This window comes from Plecotus auritus (assembly GCF_963455305.1).
Source record: "Plecotus auritus genome assembly, chromosome: 2".
Lineage (NCBI taxonomy): Eukaryota > Metazoa > Chordata > Mammalia > Chiroptera > Vespertilionidae > Plecotus > Plecotus auritus.
Window position 1 is genome coordinate 159,447,446 of NC_137771.1, and position 16,541 is coordinate 159,463,986.

Here is a 16,541-nt window from a genome sequence, read left to right on the forward strand (position 1 = left end):
CATCAAGCTTAGCTTTTACGCTCCCACTCCCTAGAGTCCTCAGGTCGATGAGACGGGGGTTTCCAAACTAAGAACCTTGGAAGGGTTCCTCTCTGCTTCCAGCCCTGCAATAACTACCTGCCCGCTAAGTAGGCTCCCGACAGCCCCAGAGGCGAACCCACAGCCCCAAAGCGAAAGCAGGCAAGAGTGACGCCGCTTTGCGCGTGCGCGCTTCCGAGTGCTGCGAGTCTTCCGGGCGCTCTTTAGCCAATCCCGACTTCCAGCCGTGGCGCATGCGCAGCCTCGCTTCCTCTGCGCCCTGCAGCGTCTCCGTAGGTCAGCGCGGGGCGCAGGGGCCGCTGGAAAGATGGCAGGAGTGGGCATGGCGGCTGCGGCGGCCAGGGGTCCTTGTCGGAGGTGGGGCTGGACGGCGGTCTCCTTCGGCTCCCACCGTGGCCTCTGCACGTTACTCGTTCGGAAGCCCGAAAAGGCGACACGGTGGTTCCCAGGTTAGTGCCCGAAAGACGGGAATAGAAAGCGTTCTTTCGAACATCCCGGTTTCATCCGTTCATTTCTGTGCGTTTTTGGCGCCCCATTCAAAAATGTTCTTGTCCCATTCAGTACCCCAGTCCTAGGCGATTTCGACAATTCTGGCGAACGCTCTGCAGAGAGCTGTGCGGCGGCCCGGGGTGTCCTGGACCGCCCGGCCTCTGCTAGCGGTTTACGCTCTTGAAGGATCCCGGTCTCTGCCTGCCTTCCCTGCGCTCAGCGCCAAAGGGGGAAAATTAACGTGCATTATTTAATGCGTTTGATTATTAGTTTATTTTTCTTTCTTTTCTCTGCGGGTTGTAGGGTGGGTTTACAGATCGTCACTCTGTGAAGGTGCTTAGACCTGCCCTCCTTGGACTTGAGGGGATTTACAGTTGGAACAGTCTCTTTGTTAAAAGTGTATAAAGATCGAGCCTTACTTCTGATTTTGTCTTCTCGATGCTCCCGCTCTGTGAAAACCATAATCATTACTTGATAAAGGACACTGTAATTTAAGCCAAAAATCAGAGCACTTTAATATTTTCTTTATTTTGTGCTTGGTTCCTCCCTCTCCCTATTCCAGCCCCACCCTCCCATATATAGGGTGTCCCCAAAATGTATATACACTTAACAGCTGAGCTCCATTGATGTTTCTTACTTTTCAGATTTAACCCATTGGAATTAATAATTATTCAAAGTGCATATACAATTTTGGGGGACACCTATATATAGTTGGTCTTTCTAAAGTTTGCCTTTTTACCTTTTGGTTTGGTTTTGTCCACAACTTGAGCACTCAGATGCATGATTGCTTGGAATGGGAATTGTCATTGCAGATACTCTTTGTTTTGAGTTAAAATTTTTAAACGTTTATAATCAGTTTAACTTGCATTTAAGTGTGCACAATCAAAAGACGTGTTATATGTTTCTCTGGGGTAGTATTAACCGGTAAATTTCGTTAAAAGAAGTTTCAGTTCATCTATTGAGCACTTAAGCACCAGGCTTTGAGCTAATTCTTATTGTACAAAGGTCCTTTATGGATATAATGTTAACCTGTCCACTTAAAACTTACCAAGGTTAAATAAATATTGTCTCACGGAGACATTCTTGTGTTGGGAGGTAATATTAAGAGGATAGGAAGGATTTTTGAGTGGTGAACTAGGGAAGTGGGAAATGAACATTTCTGCTTATACAATCTGCCAACCAATGTAACTGGCTCCTGCTAACCCTGTTTTTCACTGAAAGTTTTAAATTTGGAATACTTCACTATACATTGAAACTTAGAAACAAGCTTACATGTAAAAATAGTAGTTTTAAGATCTCCAATTTAATTTTTTAAAATCAACTTCTTAAATTCAGAATGAGGTAAACTTTATCAGCTCACGTAGAAGAGACTGAGAAGTTTTTGTTAGCCGCACTGAAGGAGAGGAAGGTTTCATATGTTTTTGAAGAAGCAAGATTGGACCTTGCTCAAAGAAGGTACTGATTTTGAAATGAGGATATGCACAGACTTGTCATAGAATATGCACAGATGCATAGAATACGTCAATGTTTTGTGTTTTCTATTAAGTGGAATTAGTATTTGACATCAGTTTGACAAGCTAAGAAAGTTAAGAATGAAAAAAAAAATATATATATATATGGTTTTCCAAAAACTGTATTTGCAAACTATGGTTTATGTTTTGTGTACTTTGTTTAGCTTGCAGACAAAAGGCATCAGTCTCTTTCCTTAGTCGACCAGACCTTCCAAAACTGGCTTATAAGAGACTAAAAGGCAAAAGTCCAGGAATTATCTTCCTCCCTGGCTATATTTCTAATATGACTGGTACAAAAGCATTGGCGATTGAGGAGTTTTGCAAATCTCTAGGTCACGCCTATATAAGGTAGGAACAACACATTTCAGAGAAAATATTACTACCATTTAGCATGGCAGTGGAGAATTACTTCTGCTCTAACCAATTGAAGCAAGTGCCAGCATTTTTATAGATTAATTTATTTTAATGGTTGTAAACTTTCTTGTGACTTAGGGTGCTTGTAAATGCAACCTTTAATAAGACCTTTTTAAAAAGTCTTTGTGCCACATTGAATGCTGGCAGGAAAGGAAACTAATGTAACTAAGCTCTTTAGATACAATAACCTAATATGACAACAAACCAATATACTATTGTTGGCTTTCTTGTGATTATATTGTGGTTTTCCATTTGGGGCTTAAGGACTTTTACTTACCACTGTTTATTACCGTACTTTTTAAAAATATGTATTTAAAAATAACATATGCATTTAAAAGTACAGTAAGTCATCAGTTAATGTCATTGATAAGTTCTGCAACTGTAAGTGAAATGACATATAAACAAGCCAATTGTACCATAAATGCCTGTGACATCTCATCAACATTATAATGGAACTAGAGGCCCGGTACACAAAATTTGTGCACGGGAGCGGGGAGGGGGCGTGTCCCTCAGCCCAGCCTGCACCCTCTCCAATCTGGGATCCCTTGAGGGCTGTCCGACTGCCCATTTAGTCCAAATCGATCCTACCGAGCCTGAATGGGCAGTCAGACATCCCTCTCACAATCCAGGACTGCTGACTCCCAACTGCTCACCTGCCTGCCTTCCTGATTGCCCCTAACCGCTTCTGCCTGCCAGACTGATCACCCCCTAACCACTCCCCTGCCAGCCTGATTGATGCCTAACTGCTCCCCTGCCAGCCCAATTGCCCCTAACTGCCCTCCCCTGCTGGCCTGGTCACCCCTAACTGCTCTCCCCTGCAGGCCTGGGTCCCCCCAACTGCCCTTCCCTGCAGGCCCGGTCGCCCCCAACTTCCCTCCTCTGCTGGCCTGGTCACTCCTAACTGCCCTCCCCTGAGGCTTCATCGCCCCCAACTGCCCTCCCTTGCAGGCCTGGTCCCTCCCAACTGCCCTCCCCTGCTGGCCTGATCGCCCACAACTGCCCTCCCTTGCAGGCCTGGTCCCTCCCAACTGCCCTCCCCTGCTGGCCATCTTGTGGCAGCCATCTTGTGTCCACATGGGGGCAGCCATCTTTGACCACATGGGGGCAGCCATCTCATGTGTTGGAGTGACAATCAATTTGCATATTACTCTTTTATTAGATAGGATTAGATAGGATAGAGGCCTGGTGCACGGGTGGGGGCCAGCTGGTTTGCCCTGAAGGGTGTCCCAGATCAGGGTGGGGGTTCCCTTGGGGCGTGGGGCGGCCTGGGCAAGGGGCCTGTGGTGGTTTGCAGGCCGGCCATGTCCCCCAGCAACCCAAGCAGAGTCCCTGGTATCTGGGATTTATTTTCCTTCTATAATTGAAACTTTGTAGCCTTGAGCAGAGCCAAGCCTCCTGCTTGCTCGTGGCTGCAGCCATTTCTGTTGGGATTTATTTATCTTCTATAATTGAAACTTTGTAGCCTTGTGTGGAGGCCTGGGCCCGCCAGGGTGTGTGGAAAGCTTGGCTTCCTCCATTGCCGGGGAAACCCAAGCCTCCTGCTTGCTCTGTGGCCGCAGCCATCTTGGTTGGGGTTAATTTGCATACTCGCTCCTGATTGGCTGGTGGGCATGGCTTTTTGGTGTAGCAGAGTGATGGCTAATTTGCATATTACTCTTTTATTAGATAGGATAGCCTTGAACAAAACATTGGAGGACCTCCTGTATTATAAAATTAGTATTGTATAATTCATATTTCTTCTGAGTTTTCTTTCTACTCACTGCTGTAATTTCAGTATGTATAAGCATAAATAGGGATAGATGGTGTTTAACTAAAACTTGATTTCACAATTTGTAATATTTTATGCTGATAATTATTTTAGTAAAATAATATGTTTATGTTGCTGTAATTAGGTTTGTTTACCTATAACAATTATTTATTTAGTGCCTAATAGATAGTATGGTTTAATAGAAAGAGCACTGGCCTGGAATTCAAGAAACATGGGTCGTAGAAACAATTCTAGCAATAACTGTGACAGATAAATCAGTTAATAAACACGACCTATTTTCATCATTAAAAAAATGAGATTTGATTAAGGTAATTTCTTAATTATTTTCAGAACAGCCTAGGTAAAAAGTAGTTCTACTAACATTTCCTCAGTAGATCTAGAAAATACAGCTTTTAGAAATAAAGTAATAAATAAAAATTAAAAACCTTTAGACTTTATCTGTTTAATATAATAGTAGAAATTGTATCAATTATATGCATTTAGTCTTAGTTCTTTTATTAGATTAACTGAATTGTTTCATTTTCATTCTCAGAACTCTTAAAAAATCTGTTGACTTAACTGTTGTTCTGAAGACTGGTGTATTTTTTGCAAGTAGACTTCGTAGCACTGTATTAGGTGCTGTGAAATATAAAACTCTAGAGACCTGGTGCACAAATTCATGCACCAGTGGATCCCTCGGCTTGGCCTATGGTATCGGGCTGAAACTGGTTCTCCGACATTGCCCGAGGGGTCCCGGATTGTGAGAGGGCGCAGGCCAAGCCAAGGGACCCCAATGGTGCATGATCGGGGCTGGGGAAGGACGCGGGAGGTTGGCCATTTGGGGAGGGTGTGTCCATCCCGTCTCGCTCAGTCCCGATCGGCCAGACCCCAGCAGCAAGCTAACCTACTGGTTGGAGCGTCTGCCCCCTGGTGGTCAGTGCACCTCATAGCGACTGGTCAACTGGTTGAGTGTCTGCCTCCTGGTGGTCAGTGCACGTCATAGTGAGTGGTTGAGTGGCCTTAGTATATCATTAACATATTATGCTTTGACTGGTTGGATGGATGACCAGACACAGCATATTAGGGTTTTATTATGTAGGATGGTCATTACCCTTAAAGGACCTTTTGTAAGGCTGGGAAACAGGAGAAAATACAGATGATTAATTTGGCAAAAATACTCATCAGAAAGTGATAGTGTCAAAAGAGCAGTACCCTTTATTGTATCAAGTGAGAGAAAGAAAACAGGATTGAAGTGGATAGAAAAGTCTTTATAAAGGAACACTGAAGAATAGCTAAATTTGGGATAAGAAGGAAGAGCTATCTAGGAAGGGGACTAGCCTCAGCAAAATATCCTGATAACAGAAATATTGTCATCATTCTCCCTCTTTGTCCTTAAAATATTTTGAGTCAAGAAATCACCTTTTTACCAGTTCTTAAATTTAATTTGAGGCTGAGAGAGCTATCCGTTTCTATTTCTCTATAAGACATATGTAGATTTTCTGAATTTTGGATACATGCAAAATACATTTTAAAGGTATATTAAGTAATCATAATAAAATTACAATGTTTGTAGACTATTAAGTGGTATAGTGCTAAGATGCAGTCTATGTATCCTATGTAATAAAAGCCTAATATGCTAAGTGTCTGGTTGTCAGGTCATCCGTTCAACCAATCAAAGCTTAATATGCTAATGATATGCTAAGGCCGCTCAATCGCTCACTATGACGTGCACTGACCACCAGGGAGCAGACAATCGACTGGTCGACCAGTTGCTATGACGTGCACTGACCACCAGGGGACAGACACTTCAACCGGTAGGTTAGCTTGCTGCTGGGGTCCAGTTGATTGGGACTGAGACGGGCTAGACATGCCCTGGAGCCCTCCCACGATCCTTCCTCGGCTGGCCAACCTCCTGTGTCCCTCCCCTGCCCAACCGTGCACTGATGGGGTCCCTTGGCCTGGCCTGCACCTTCTCGCAATCCGGGACTCCTCATGGGATGTCAGAGAGCTGGTTTCAGCCCAATCCCGCAGTCCAGGCCGAGGGACCCCACTGGTGTACAAATTCGTGCACTGGGCCTCTAGTATCTTTATAAACCCTTAGAAAGGATAGCCTTTCATTTCAAATTTTTAATTTGATCAAGTCTGTTACTTGCTTTTATCAATCTAATCACCATTACCTATTGATTGCATTTAGCTTGTTATAAGAGATTTTATCTTCTATTTATACTTCACTTTCTCAGTTTACTTTTGTTGTGATTGTTGGCTGTAAAATTTAAAACTTGATTGAGGAAATGGTTAGTTAGTTTTATGTATTATACAACAAGTAGTACATCAGTCTATATGAAAATGTATTCTTAATGTCCTGTTACAATGCCTAAAATAAAATGGAGTCAGAGTTAAGGACTATAACATGTTGTTTTAGGGCTGGTATTGTAGCATAATTATTTCTAATAGAATATTTAATTCTAGATTTGGGAATATGTCCTAGAGTATTGAGGCTACTAGGACAGACTTTTTTTTAAAATGTTTTTATTGAGTTCAGAGAGAGGAAAGGAGAGGGAGAGGGAGGAGGGGAGAAGGAGAGAGAGAGAGAGGGAGAGAGAAACATCGATGAGAAAGAAATATTAATTAATTGGCTGCCTCCTGCAGGCCCCGCACTGGGGATCGAAACCAGGACATGTGCCCTGACTGGGAATAGAACCAACAACCTCTTGGTGCATGGGGACATTGCTCAACCAACTGAGCCATACTGGCTGGGCTAGGACAATCTTTTGTTTCTGTGTTTAAAAGTCCTAAAACTGCTGAATATGTTTGAATTATCTTTAACTTTTGGTTAGGGTTCTTACTTATAACCTATTAGTCTCACTGGTTATAACTTCCTTTATGAAGTGCCTTTATATGTATTCTGCATCTTTACCATATATTTGGAAGGGAAGTATAAAAAATTCAGCAAGGAGAAATACCCAATTGCCTATCAAGGAGAAGAAAAGGAGGACTAGTTGGTGCCTTTCTCTACTCTTTTCCCTGTCTCCTACGTATCCTGGACTGAGAGGAAATAATAATTGTGATTTAGACTTCAGCAGCTGCCTTGTTGCTCAATTTCCCGAGGGTCAGTTCACTAGACATCTAAAGAAAATTTTAATTTCTTTTTTCTCCATCACTTACAAATCCCTTATCTATAAGAAAATAAATATATATTATGTATTACATATATACTCTTACATGTATACTAAACATATTAGGATTTATTAGTTTCTACAAGATTTTAAGAATCAGAAAAACATAAAAGCTTAAATTTGAATAAAATAATTCTTTTTACTTTTACCTTCCATTTCTATTCATTTAGAATGTATTATGATATTCACTGTGAGGTTTACATACCTAGTCACTATGGAGAATGTAAAGACAGAGATAAGATCATGATACTTTTCATCTAAGATCTATAGTCTCAGGGGGATAATAAGACATATATATGCACACAAACTGTCTTATAAAGCAAGATTTGATTGTGATTGATAATAATGAATTCTGTAGAAATTTCATTAGCTAAAGTTTTCTTTTTTCAATTTTCTTGCAAAGTCTTCCCAGCAAAAAAAAAAAAAAAGGTTCATTTATACGAAGTTCTGAGAGAGGAGATTAGTAATGAAGATGATGGGAAAAGGTATTTCAGATGAAGGAAATAATATGAATCATGTAACAGAGAAAGAAAACAGCTTATTTTAGGAGCAGCAAATTGATCAATTTGGCCAAAGCAGTAGTTTTCTTTGATGAAATGCTAAAGGTCAATCTGGGGTGACCAGAATATAATGGTCTAAAAATACAGGCTAAAACACAAACTTTTTATGTTGTATGTCATAGGGAGCCATTGAATTAAATGTCATACCAATATAATATTAGGAAAAACCTGTCAGTTATAAGGGGGATCCATCCAAGGAGAAAATAGAGTCATAGAGCACAGTTAGGAGGTTACTGTGATATGGTGGTTTTGACATGACAAAAAGCTGATATTGGTCTTACCAAATTGCAGAGAATGGAAAGAATGTGAGGGGGGAAAATGCAAGTGTTGGTTAGGGCAGGCAGTTTTGAATAAGACATATGCCCTTGAAGACGTGACATTCTAGTCAGAGAGAGACATATTCAAAACCTGATTACAACACACAGTATGAAAAGTGTTAACTGAGTACATACATAAGACAGTGACTGACTGGTTCTAAACAGGGCATATGCTGCAAAGAAAGTTCCTCAAAGGAGGTGACACAACTAGGAATTTGGGTAGGAAAGGAGGGTCTTCTAGGCAGTAGGAAACCATACAAAAACTCAAAAGTTATGAATGGGCTTAGAATTGTGTGTAGTTCAATATAACTAGGGTTTATGGTAATCTACAGGAGCGGTATGATACTTCATGATTTATTGAATTGAGACCTTGAGGAGAAGTGAAATTCACAGATCAGGCAGACTTTGAGCCAGGAGAACTAAGAAGTTGGAAGGAGAAGAAACTAAGTGGATGGGCTGGTGATTAATTTGATTCTGATCTCCTCTTTCCCTTCCACTAATAATTCAGTAAGTATATACTAAGCACTTACCATGTGCAAGGCACTGACCAAGGCACTGGGAAAGCAGTGGTGAACAAAACAAAGCCTATGCTCATATGGAGCTTCCATTCTAGTGTGGGAGACAGAGCACACCCAAAATAATCAAATGTCATGTATAATGTCAAGTAGCAATGTTTGCTAGCCTATATAATAAAAGGATAATATTCAAATTGTCCCCTCCAGAGTTTGACCCGGAGACCAGGAGTTCGATCGCTTGCTTTGACATGCGCTGACCACCAGGGGGTGTTGTGGAACATGGCCAGTGACCAGCGGCAGGGCGCTGAGGGAGTGAGGGAAGGAGTAGATGGGGTGGCCGGGAGGAGGAGAACCTGATCGGCCCTGATTGCCCACCAGGCCTAAGGACCCTACCCATGAACGGATAGGGCCCCTAGACCTAGCCGGTGATCAGGACCCATCGGGCCCTTCCTTCCCCCTGCTGCCAGCTGCCAGCTAGGGCCTTCCTTCGTTCTGCGCCACCCTCTGGTGGTCAGCGCACGTCATAGCGAGTGGTCGAACTCCCGAGGGAACAATTTGCAATTAGCCTTTTATATAGAATTATAGAAAGCCTTTGGGGGGTTGTACAAGACATGATTTTTATTTTAAAAACATCACTCACTACAATGTGGGGAATAAACTATGAGGGTGAAAACTGGAAAGGGAGACTCTTAGACCAGTCAAGAGAGGATAGTGATGTGGACCCGGCTGCCAGCATTGGAGGAGATGAGAAAGTGAGTGGCTGTTGGGGCTATTTGATGGGTAAGCCAATAGGATTTAATACATTTTAGGCATTGTATAATGATGAATGTGCTGTATTTCTTAAAAATCAGAGAAGCAAATATATAGTTAGATAGATATCTGGATATAGATATGTATTTTCCCTTTTTCAGGTTTGATTACTCAGGAGTTGGAAAATCAGAAGGTAACTTAGAAGAGTGTACAGTGGGAAAATGGAGAAAAGATGTTCTTTCTATAATTGATGACTTAGCTGAAGGACCACAGGTGACTGTTTTTGTTAAATATGATATCATTGTTGATGATACCCTCATGATATTTGAGCTATTTCTTTGATATCAAAATTTATTTAAATTTTAACCAATTTTGATATTTGATTTAAAATTGTCATTTTTACTTCCTCATGAAATGTAAGTACCATTTTACTTATTTTACCTATTTTATTTTCATAATTCTCCATTGGAAACCAAATACTTTAACAAAAAGTAATCATAATTTTAATTCTACTTTATATTAAATATTAAAAGTCTAAGAGCCAAAGGATATAAAAGAAAAAAAGTATATACATTCTATTAAATTACTCATTACCTTTATAGAAAAGAAAAATAAATTGCTCTTTAAAACTACACATATTTTTATATTTAGATACTAGTTGGATCTAGCCTCGGCGGATGGCTTATGCTTCATGCTGCAATTGCACGGCCTCAAAAAGTTGTGGCGCTTATTGGTGTAGCTGCAGCTGTAGATGGCCTAGTAACAAAGTTTAATCAGCTTCCTGTTGAGGTAAGTCACAGGCATACCTCCTATCATCCTTCTGGTCCCTCTTTCTTTGAATATTTGTTCATATGTCATCATTCCTTTGATTGACTATATTGGGCCATCTTTTGTCCTAGCTGCTCTTTAAAATACCATCTCTTTGCTTTCTTTACTATTTAGTCTCTTGTTTAAGGTTTCCTTTTCTTCAGTCCCTTCAACTCATTTTGGCAAATGTTTGTGCCATATTAATGAAATAACACACTTTAAATTTCTTTTTAAGCAACATTTTCTTTATTAATTGCATTTACTTATTTGGATCAGACACCATGATCTCTTCTTGTCCTCTTACTTTGTGGCATGGGAAAAATAGTACCTTATGACCACATTAAACTTGACTAATCAATTATGACATTTTTTTTTTTCTTTAGCCTGAAAGCAGCCTCAGATCCTCTCAGCAGAGCTCTCCAAGAATTAGCTCACAGGAAATGAGATTGCCAGTTCTGGCTTAGATATTTAGTTGACATTCTTTTTTTTACTCCTACTTCTCATCTTAAAAGAGAATACTTTTTCATTATTAGCATGTTCCTCAGCAAAATGTGGTAGAATGAGGTTTCTGAAATAACTGGGAAGGTAATTATTATATTTTATTATTGGACATATATTTAAGCACTTCAGTTGTCTGCAAGGGTAAAGAAATAGTGGGTAATAATTGTTTATTTTTGTATATGTTATTTATTTATTACGATCTATTGAGTTTTCCTTGGGCGTCTTTTCTTAGGGATATAAATTTTACCTGTGGGACTAAGATCCTGGCAGGCCTGTGGCCCAGAAAATTAGAGAAAGGAAAACAGTCTAGAGCAGTGGTTCAAAAAGTATAATTCCTAGGCCAGCAGCCTCAGCACCTGAGAATTTGTTAGAAAGGCATATTCTTATGGTTCTTGTCCTTTTTCATTTGACTTATTTCGCTTAACATGATGCTCTCAAAATTCAGTTGTTGTTGCAAATGGCATTATTTTTTTTATGGCTGAGTAGAATTCCTTTGCAAATATGTACCACATCTTCTTGATCTAGTCATCCACTGAAGGACACTTCGTTTGTTTCCGTAGCTTGGCTCCTGTGAATCGTGCTGCGGTGAACAGTGAACATAGGGGTGCCATGTAATTTCACTCATATGTGGGATATAAAACAGAAAGCTACAAAGTAAACAAACTCATAGACACAGACAACAAATAGTATGGCAGTTACCAGAGGAAAGGGGGAGGGGCAAAAAGGGTAAAGGGGGACAAATATATGGTGACTGAAGGAGACGACTTTGGGGGATGAGCATACAGGTGATGTATCACATAATTGAACACGTGAAACTTATATAATGTATTAACCAATGTCACTGCATTAAATTTAATTCAATAAAAAAAAATCAAAAAGCATATTCTTGAGCTTCACCTGAGACCTACTAAGTCAGAAACTGGGAGTGTGGCCTAATAAGCTGTTTTAACAAGTCTTTCAGGTGAAGTTTGAGAACCCTGCTCTAGAGAGTGAAGGAGCAGAAGGAAAAAGAGAAATAAAAATAAGAAAAAAATAACATACTATTTCAAAAAAAATTGGTGACACTCTTAGTAATCTATAATTTTAAGTAAAAGGGAAATAAACTTAGGAAAGATAATTTTTTTTTTCATTAAGATGTGTCCCTCCATGCCCTAACTGGTTTGGCTCAGTGGATAGAGCGTCGGCCTGCGGACTCAAGGGTCCCGGTTTCGATTCCAGTCAAGGGCATGTACCTTGGTTGCGGGCACATCCCCAGTGGGGAGTGTGCAGGAGGCAGCTGATCTATGTTTCTCTCTCATCGATGTTTCTAACTCTCTGTCCCTCTCCCTTCCTCTCTGTAAAAAATCAATAAAATATATTTAAAAAAAAAAAAAAAAAAGGTGTGTCCCTCCATGCTGGGTGTGACTCAGTGGTTAGTATGTAGTGTTAAATGATAGTATGTCATTAGCTTTTGTCTCAAGTTCTGCATTGAACCCAGTGCCATGTATTATCTGTTCTAAGTTTATTCTTAGCTTACATTGTTCTTCCCGTCTCCTTAAGAAATGGCATTGATTGCAGTCAGGTTCTTTATGATTTCCTATCAGGGCTAAAATTGGGAGGCCGGTTTTCCTTGCACTTATCTCCTATTTCTGAGTTTTTTTCACTTTCTTGGTTATTTCTCAGACATAGTTGCTCAGTATCCTCATGCTGCTAAATTTTCCTACCATTGCATCTTTCTGCATCTAAACCTTAGAACCTTTTGACTGCATCCTCTAGGTGGCTAATATAGTGCTGCTCATGGTAAGAAATTATTTCAAGAACGTGGCAGACTGGAAAGGAGTTGATTTAACAGGGTGGTTTCTTTTGTTTGTTATTGACGAATGACAAGATCTAAGTACATACATTTCTATTTGTGTGTGTATGTTCACATCACTCAAAGGGACGATTATGGTATACGGTAATACCCCCGAGTGACTGAGAAGATCTATATTCTGCCAATCAGAGCACATTTTTGCTAATCCTAAATCAGACCAGGAAACAGTTGTTAACAGAAACATGTTGAGCCCTTATTAACATAAAAGCATGTGTAAGGAAAGAGCAGGGACACTAGGGCCACTATTTTTTATTTTCTACACTAACAGCTAGCCCTAACAGTGTCCAGGGAGCAGAAGTGGGGAGTGTTACTACTTTTTCTAGCTTTGAGATGTTAAAACTCAGCATTTCTCATTGTGTAGGAACTTGATGTGCCTCTTAACTGACGCTAATCATTGTCTCCTACTTTGGACACTAGAGGGCGTCAGATAGGATGTACAGCTGTTTGGAAACCAAGCTTTTCAACCACATTGTCTTGATACTGTTTCTTGGTGTAAAACTTATGCATATTGCACATTTTCTTTGGTTAATACTATTTTTGAACTTTTTTTTTTTTGAGGATTCAGGACATAAAACATTCTGTGAAGTTTTTTCTTCAGATGAACAATACTCAATTCAGTGGCAGATAACAGCTATTTGAGTAGGGATGTTTAAAATGCAACCATTATTGTATCTCAATAATTAGCATAGTTTCCACCTCATTTAATAACCAGTGAAATTAAGTTCTAATTACTGAAATTACAAATTCAGGAGCAATCCGGAATAGTTAGAAGATAACTGAGTATCATTTTTGTTTTAAATATTTGGTTCACATGTTTCTTTAATGCAGAAAAACCCATGATAATAATATAGATTCATACATTTTATATTTTTTTGAATTTTACTGATTTCAAATCATTTGAGACATATTTTGAAGTATAGCTTTCAGGTATACAGCTATTTCACTGAAATCAATGGATTTCAACCACTCACTTTCACTGAATCAAATCTTTCTGGTATTAAAAAAGACATTAAAATGCCTAAAAATATATATTATATTGTACATATTTTTTCTATTTCAATTCTTAGATTGTTTAATACTATTGCATGTGTTAGTATTTCATAAATACTTTTATTTTCCTAATTTTTTTCAATAGGTACAAAAGGAAATAGAGATGAAAGGCGTGTGGAGCATGCCATCAAAATACAATGAAGAAGGAGTTTATCACATTCAACATAGTTTCATTAAAGAAGCTGAACACCACTGCTTACTACATAGCCCTATTCCTGTGAACTGCCCTATAAGATTACTCCATTGCATGAAGGATGACGTTGTATCTTGGCACACGTCCATACAGGTTGCTGACCGAGTAGTCAGCACAGATGTAGATGTCATCCTTCGGAAACATGGTGATCACCGAATGAAAGAAAAAGCGGACATTCATCTTCTTGTTTGCACTATTGATGACTTAATTGATAGGCTTTCAACTGTAGTTACCTAAAATCACATTAGTAATCAGTATGTAAACTAGTGGATCCAAAAGATTGAGAGAGGGATAACAAATGGAAGATCTTGATATTAGGTTTTTTTCCTGAGGTTTTGTTTAATGATGTCTTTGCACTTAAGTGATACAAATTTTGAAGAAAGTACAGTTGTCCCTCTGTACCCTCCAAGGATTGGTTCCAGGACACCCTCCACCTCTGGAATACCAGATTCTGAGGGTGCTCAAGTCCATTATAGAAAAAGGGCATAGTATTTACATCTAACCTACGCACATCCTCCTGTACACTTTAAATCAGCTCTAGATTGTTTGTAGCACCTAATCCAATGCAAATGATGTGTAAATACTTGTCACACTGTATTGTTTTAGGGATCAACCTTCTGGAGTTTTTCTTTAAGTATTTTTGACCTGTGGTTGGTTAAATCCAGAGATATAAAAACTGCAGAATCAGAGGGCGGAATATAGCAGCTGCTAGAAAGTTGGAAAATTTTCTTCTTCTTTCAGTCCCTGATTTCTTTTTTCATTATTATATTTCCTATATTTTTATTCGAGATGTTTAACTTCTAATGCTTTTGTTAACTCTGTCGGCTTTTAATTGTGTTCTGGTCTCCTTAGAATTATTAATAAAGCTTAAAATTTTCGTATTTTGTTTGGTATCATTGTATATGGAGATTTGTAAAATTCTGATTTTAAAATCAATTCACAAAATACAGGAAAATAAACCTAAAATGATTAGAGAAATGTCTGAAGCATAATAAAGTTCAGAAAATAAAGACTACTTTATATATTCTGTGTGTTATATTTGAACTTAAAATTAAGGCTATCTTTTTTAAAGGCTCAAAGCTACAGTGATATACAGGGGATGTATCATTTCTAAGTTTTGGCTTATATGTAATGTATTTAAATGGGGAAATTTTAATGATATACTTCATATTCTAAAGAGAGAATTAATCATTACATAGTATTGCCTACCTGCAGAAACATTATTATTAATATGTGCCTTACGTTTCAATAGGCAAGTGCTTGCCATCTAAGTTAGAGGACTTCCGGAAGTGCAAATATAGTAAGAAAACAGGAAATACAGATACAAGGTTTTTTTGTGGATTTTTTTTAATAACTGCAATAGTCAGTGTCAATACTATTGAGTTGGTGTATTTTAGATTTTAGGTTTGGTTGGACTTTATTTAGTTTGCTAGAGTTGTGTCTGTCAAGGTAAAAGTTGACAACATGAAAATGCTGGGATAAAATTCTTGTGTCAAAGAGTTAACATAGCAGCAGCCTGACAACTTATCCTCAGAGACCTGCTTACCAGAATGGCCCTTGGCTGGCATCTGGGAACCTGAATTTTAGGAGGGTTCCCAGCACTGATAAAAGTGGCTCACTGTGCCTATACTGTCTGCAAACAATGTGGTTTGTGCTGAACACCTGCTTGCCTTCTGGGAGTCTGGAATTTGTCTGGAAAAGGTGCCAGGCAGAGACTTCCTAAGTGACCAGCTCCTAGTAAAAACTCTGGGCTGTCACAACACGGCTGGGATTAAGTTCATCCGGTGTGTCTCCACTGGGAGAGAATTATTTGATGCTTCGTGCCTAGTTTTTCCAGATTTCACCTCAGATTCCTTTTTCCTTTGTGGATTTTGCTTTGTATCCTTTCACTCTCATAAATTGTAGCTGTGAGTACAGTTATATGCCAAGTCTTAACAAATCAAACCTAGAAGTGGTTTTCAGGAATCCTGACACAGATATGAAACCGGTTAATGTCTTACAAGGCAATAAAACTACAGTCTGAGTTATCTTTTACACCAAACAGAAATCACTTAACAAATAAATATGAGAATTGTGTGTGCCATAGTGCCTGGTGCTAGAAGGAGTTGATAGTGGATGGCAGGAGAGCTATTCCAGTCACTGCCAGGCATGAGGATTACAAAGATGAGGAGGAAAGGGCCTGGCCCATGGGAGTTTTCTAGGGTTAAACATAACTGCAATAAAATGTAATAAATATGATTATAGATCCATAGTACATCTGTAGAGGAAGAATAGTATGTATAATGGTTACTGACAGACTATAGAGTGGACTTAAATCCTGGCCCACCATTTACTAGCCCTGGGATATAATATACTTACCCTCCCTGAGGTTTCCTCATCTGTAAAATGACAATATAAACCTAGATGATAAAGTGTAGGAATTAAGTGCAGCACAAATAGAATGAAACAGGAGTCACTACCTTTTCTCTTTAGTATGCACAGAGCACAGTCCTGTGAGAAACGGATGAATGCAATCAACGGGGCATTTGGGAAGAAAAGTAGAGGCAAAGTAGTAGAAAGAAAAGTGAAGACAAAGTAGTAGTTATCCTTTACTAACTTCCTGTGGTGATCTGGAGCATGT

At 39.4% G+C, this 16,541-nt stretch overlaps 1 protein-coding gene across 2 annotated transcripts; it reads left to right on the forward strand.

Annotated features, from left to right (window-relative positions):
• The first annotated feature begins 250 nt into the window (after positions 1–250).
• ABHD10 (abhydrolase domain containing 10, depalmitoylase) lies at positions 251–14,936 on the forward strand. 2 transcript variants are annotated; one of them, XM_080654336.1, is made up of 5 exons: positions 251–488; positions 2,204–2,387; positions 9,680–9,791; positions 10,170–10,307; positions 13,814–14,936. In XM_080654336.1, exons 1-5 carry the CDS (start codon positions 347–349, stop codon positions 14,156–14,158), a joined length of 921 nt encoding a protein of 306 aa, XP_080510462.1. In that variant the 5' UTR covers positions 251–346; the 3' UTR covers positions 14,159–14,936. The 2 variants fall into 2 exon arrangements, with proteins under 2 accessions (XP_080510462.1, XP_080510463.1); XM_080654337.1 differs by lacking the exon at positions 10,170–10,307 and having other exon boundaries at positions 283–488.
• Positions 14,937–16,541: the final 1,605 nt, after the last annotated feature.

Excerpts from the sequence above, each read along its gene's own strand:
- ABHD10 (XM_080654336.1), top strand. The coding sequence starts at position 347 with ATGGCAGGAGTGGGCATGGCGGCTGCGGCGGCCAGGGGTCCTTGTCGG. Across the intron at positions 489-2,203 it reads GGCGACACGGTGGTTCCCAG|CTTGCAGACAAAAGGCATCA; the intron begins GTTAGTGCCCGA and ends TACTTTGTTTAG. Across the intron at positions 2,388-9,679 it reads CTAGGTCACGCCTATATAAG|GTTTGATTACTCAGGAGTTG; the intron begins GTAGGAACAACA and ends TCCCTTTTTCAG.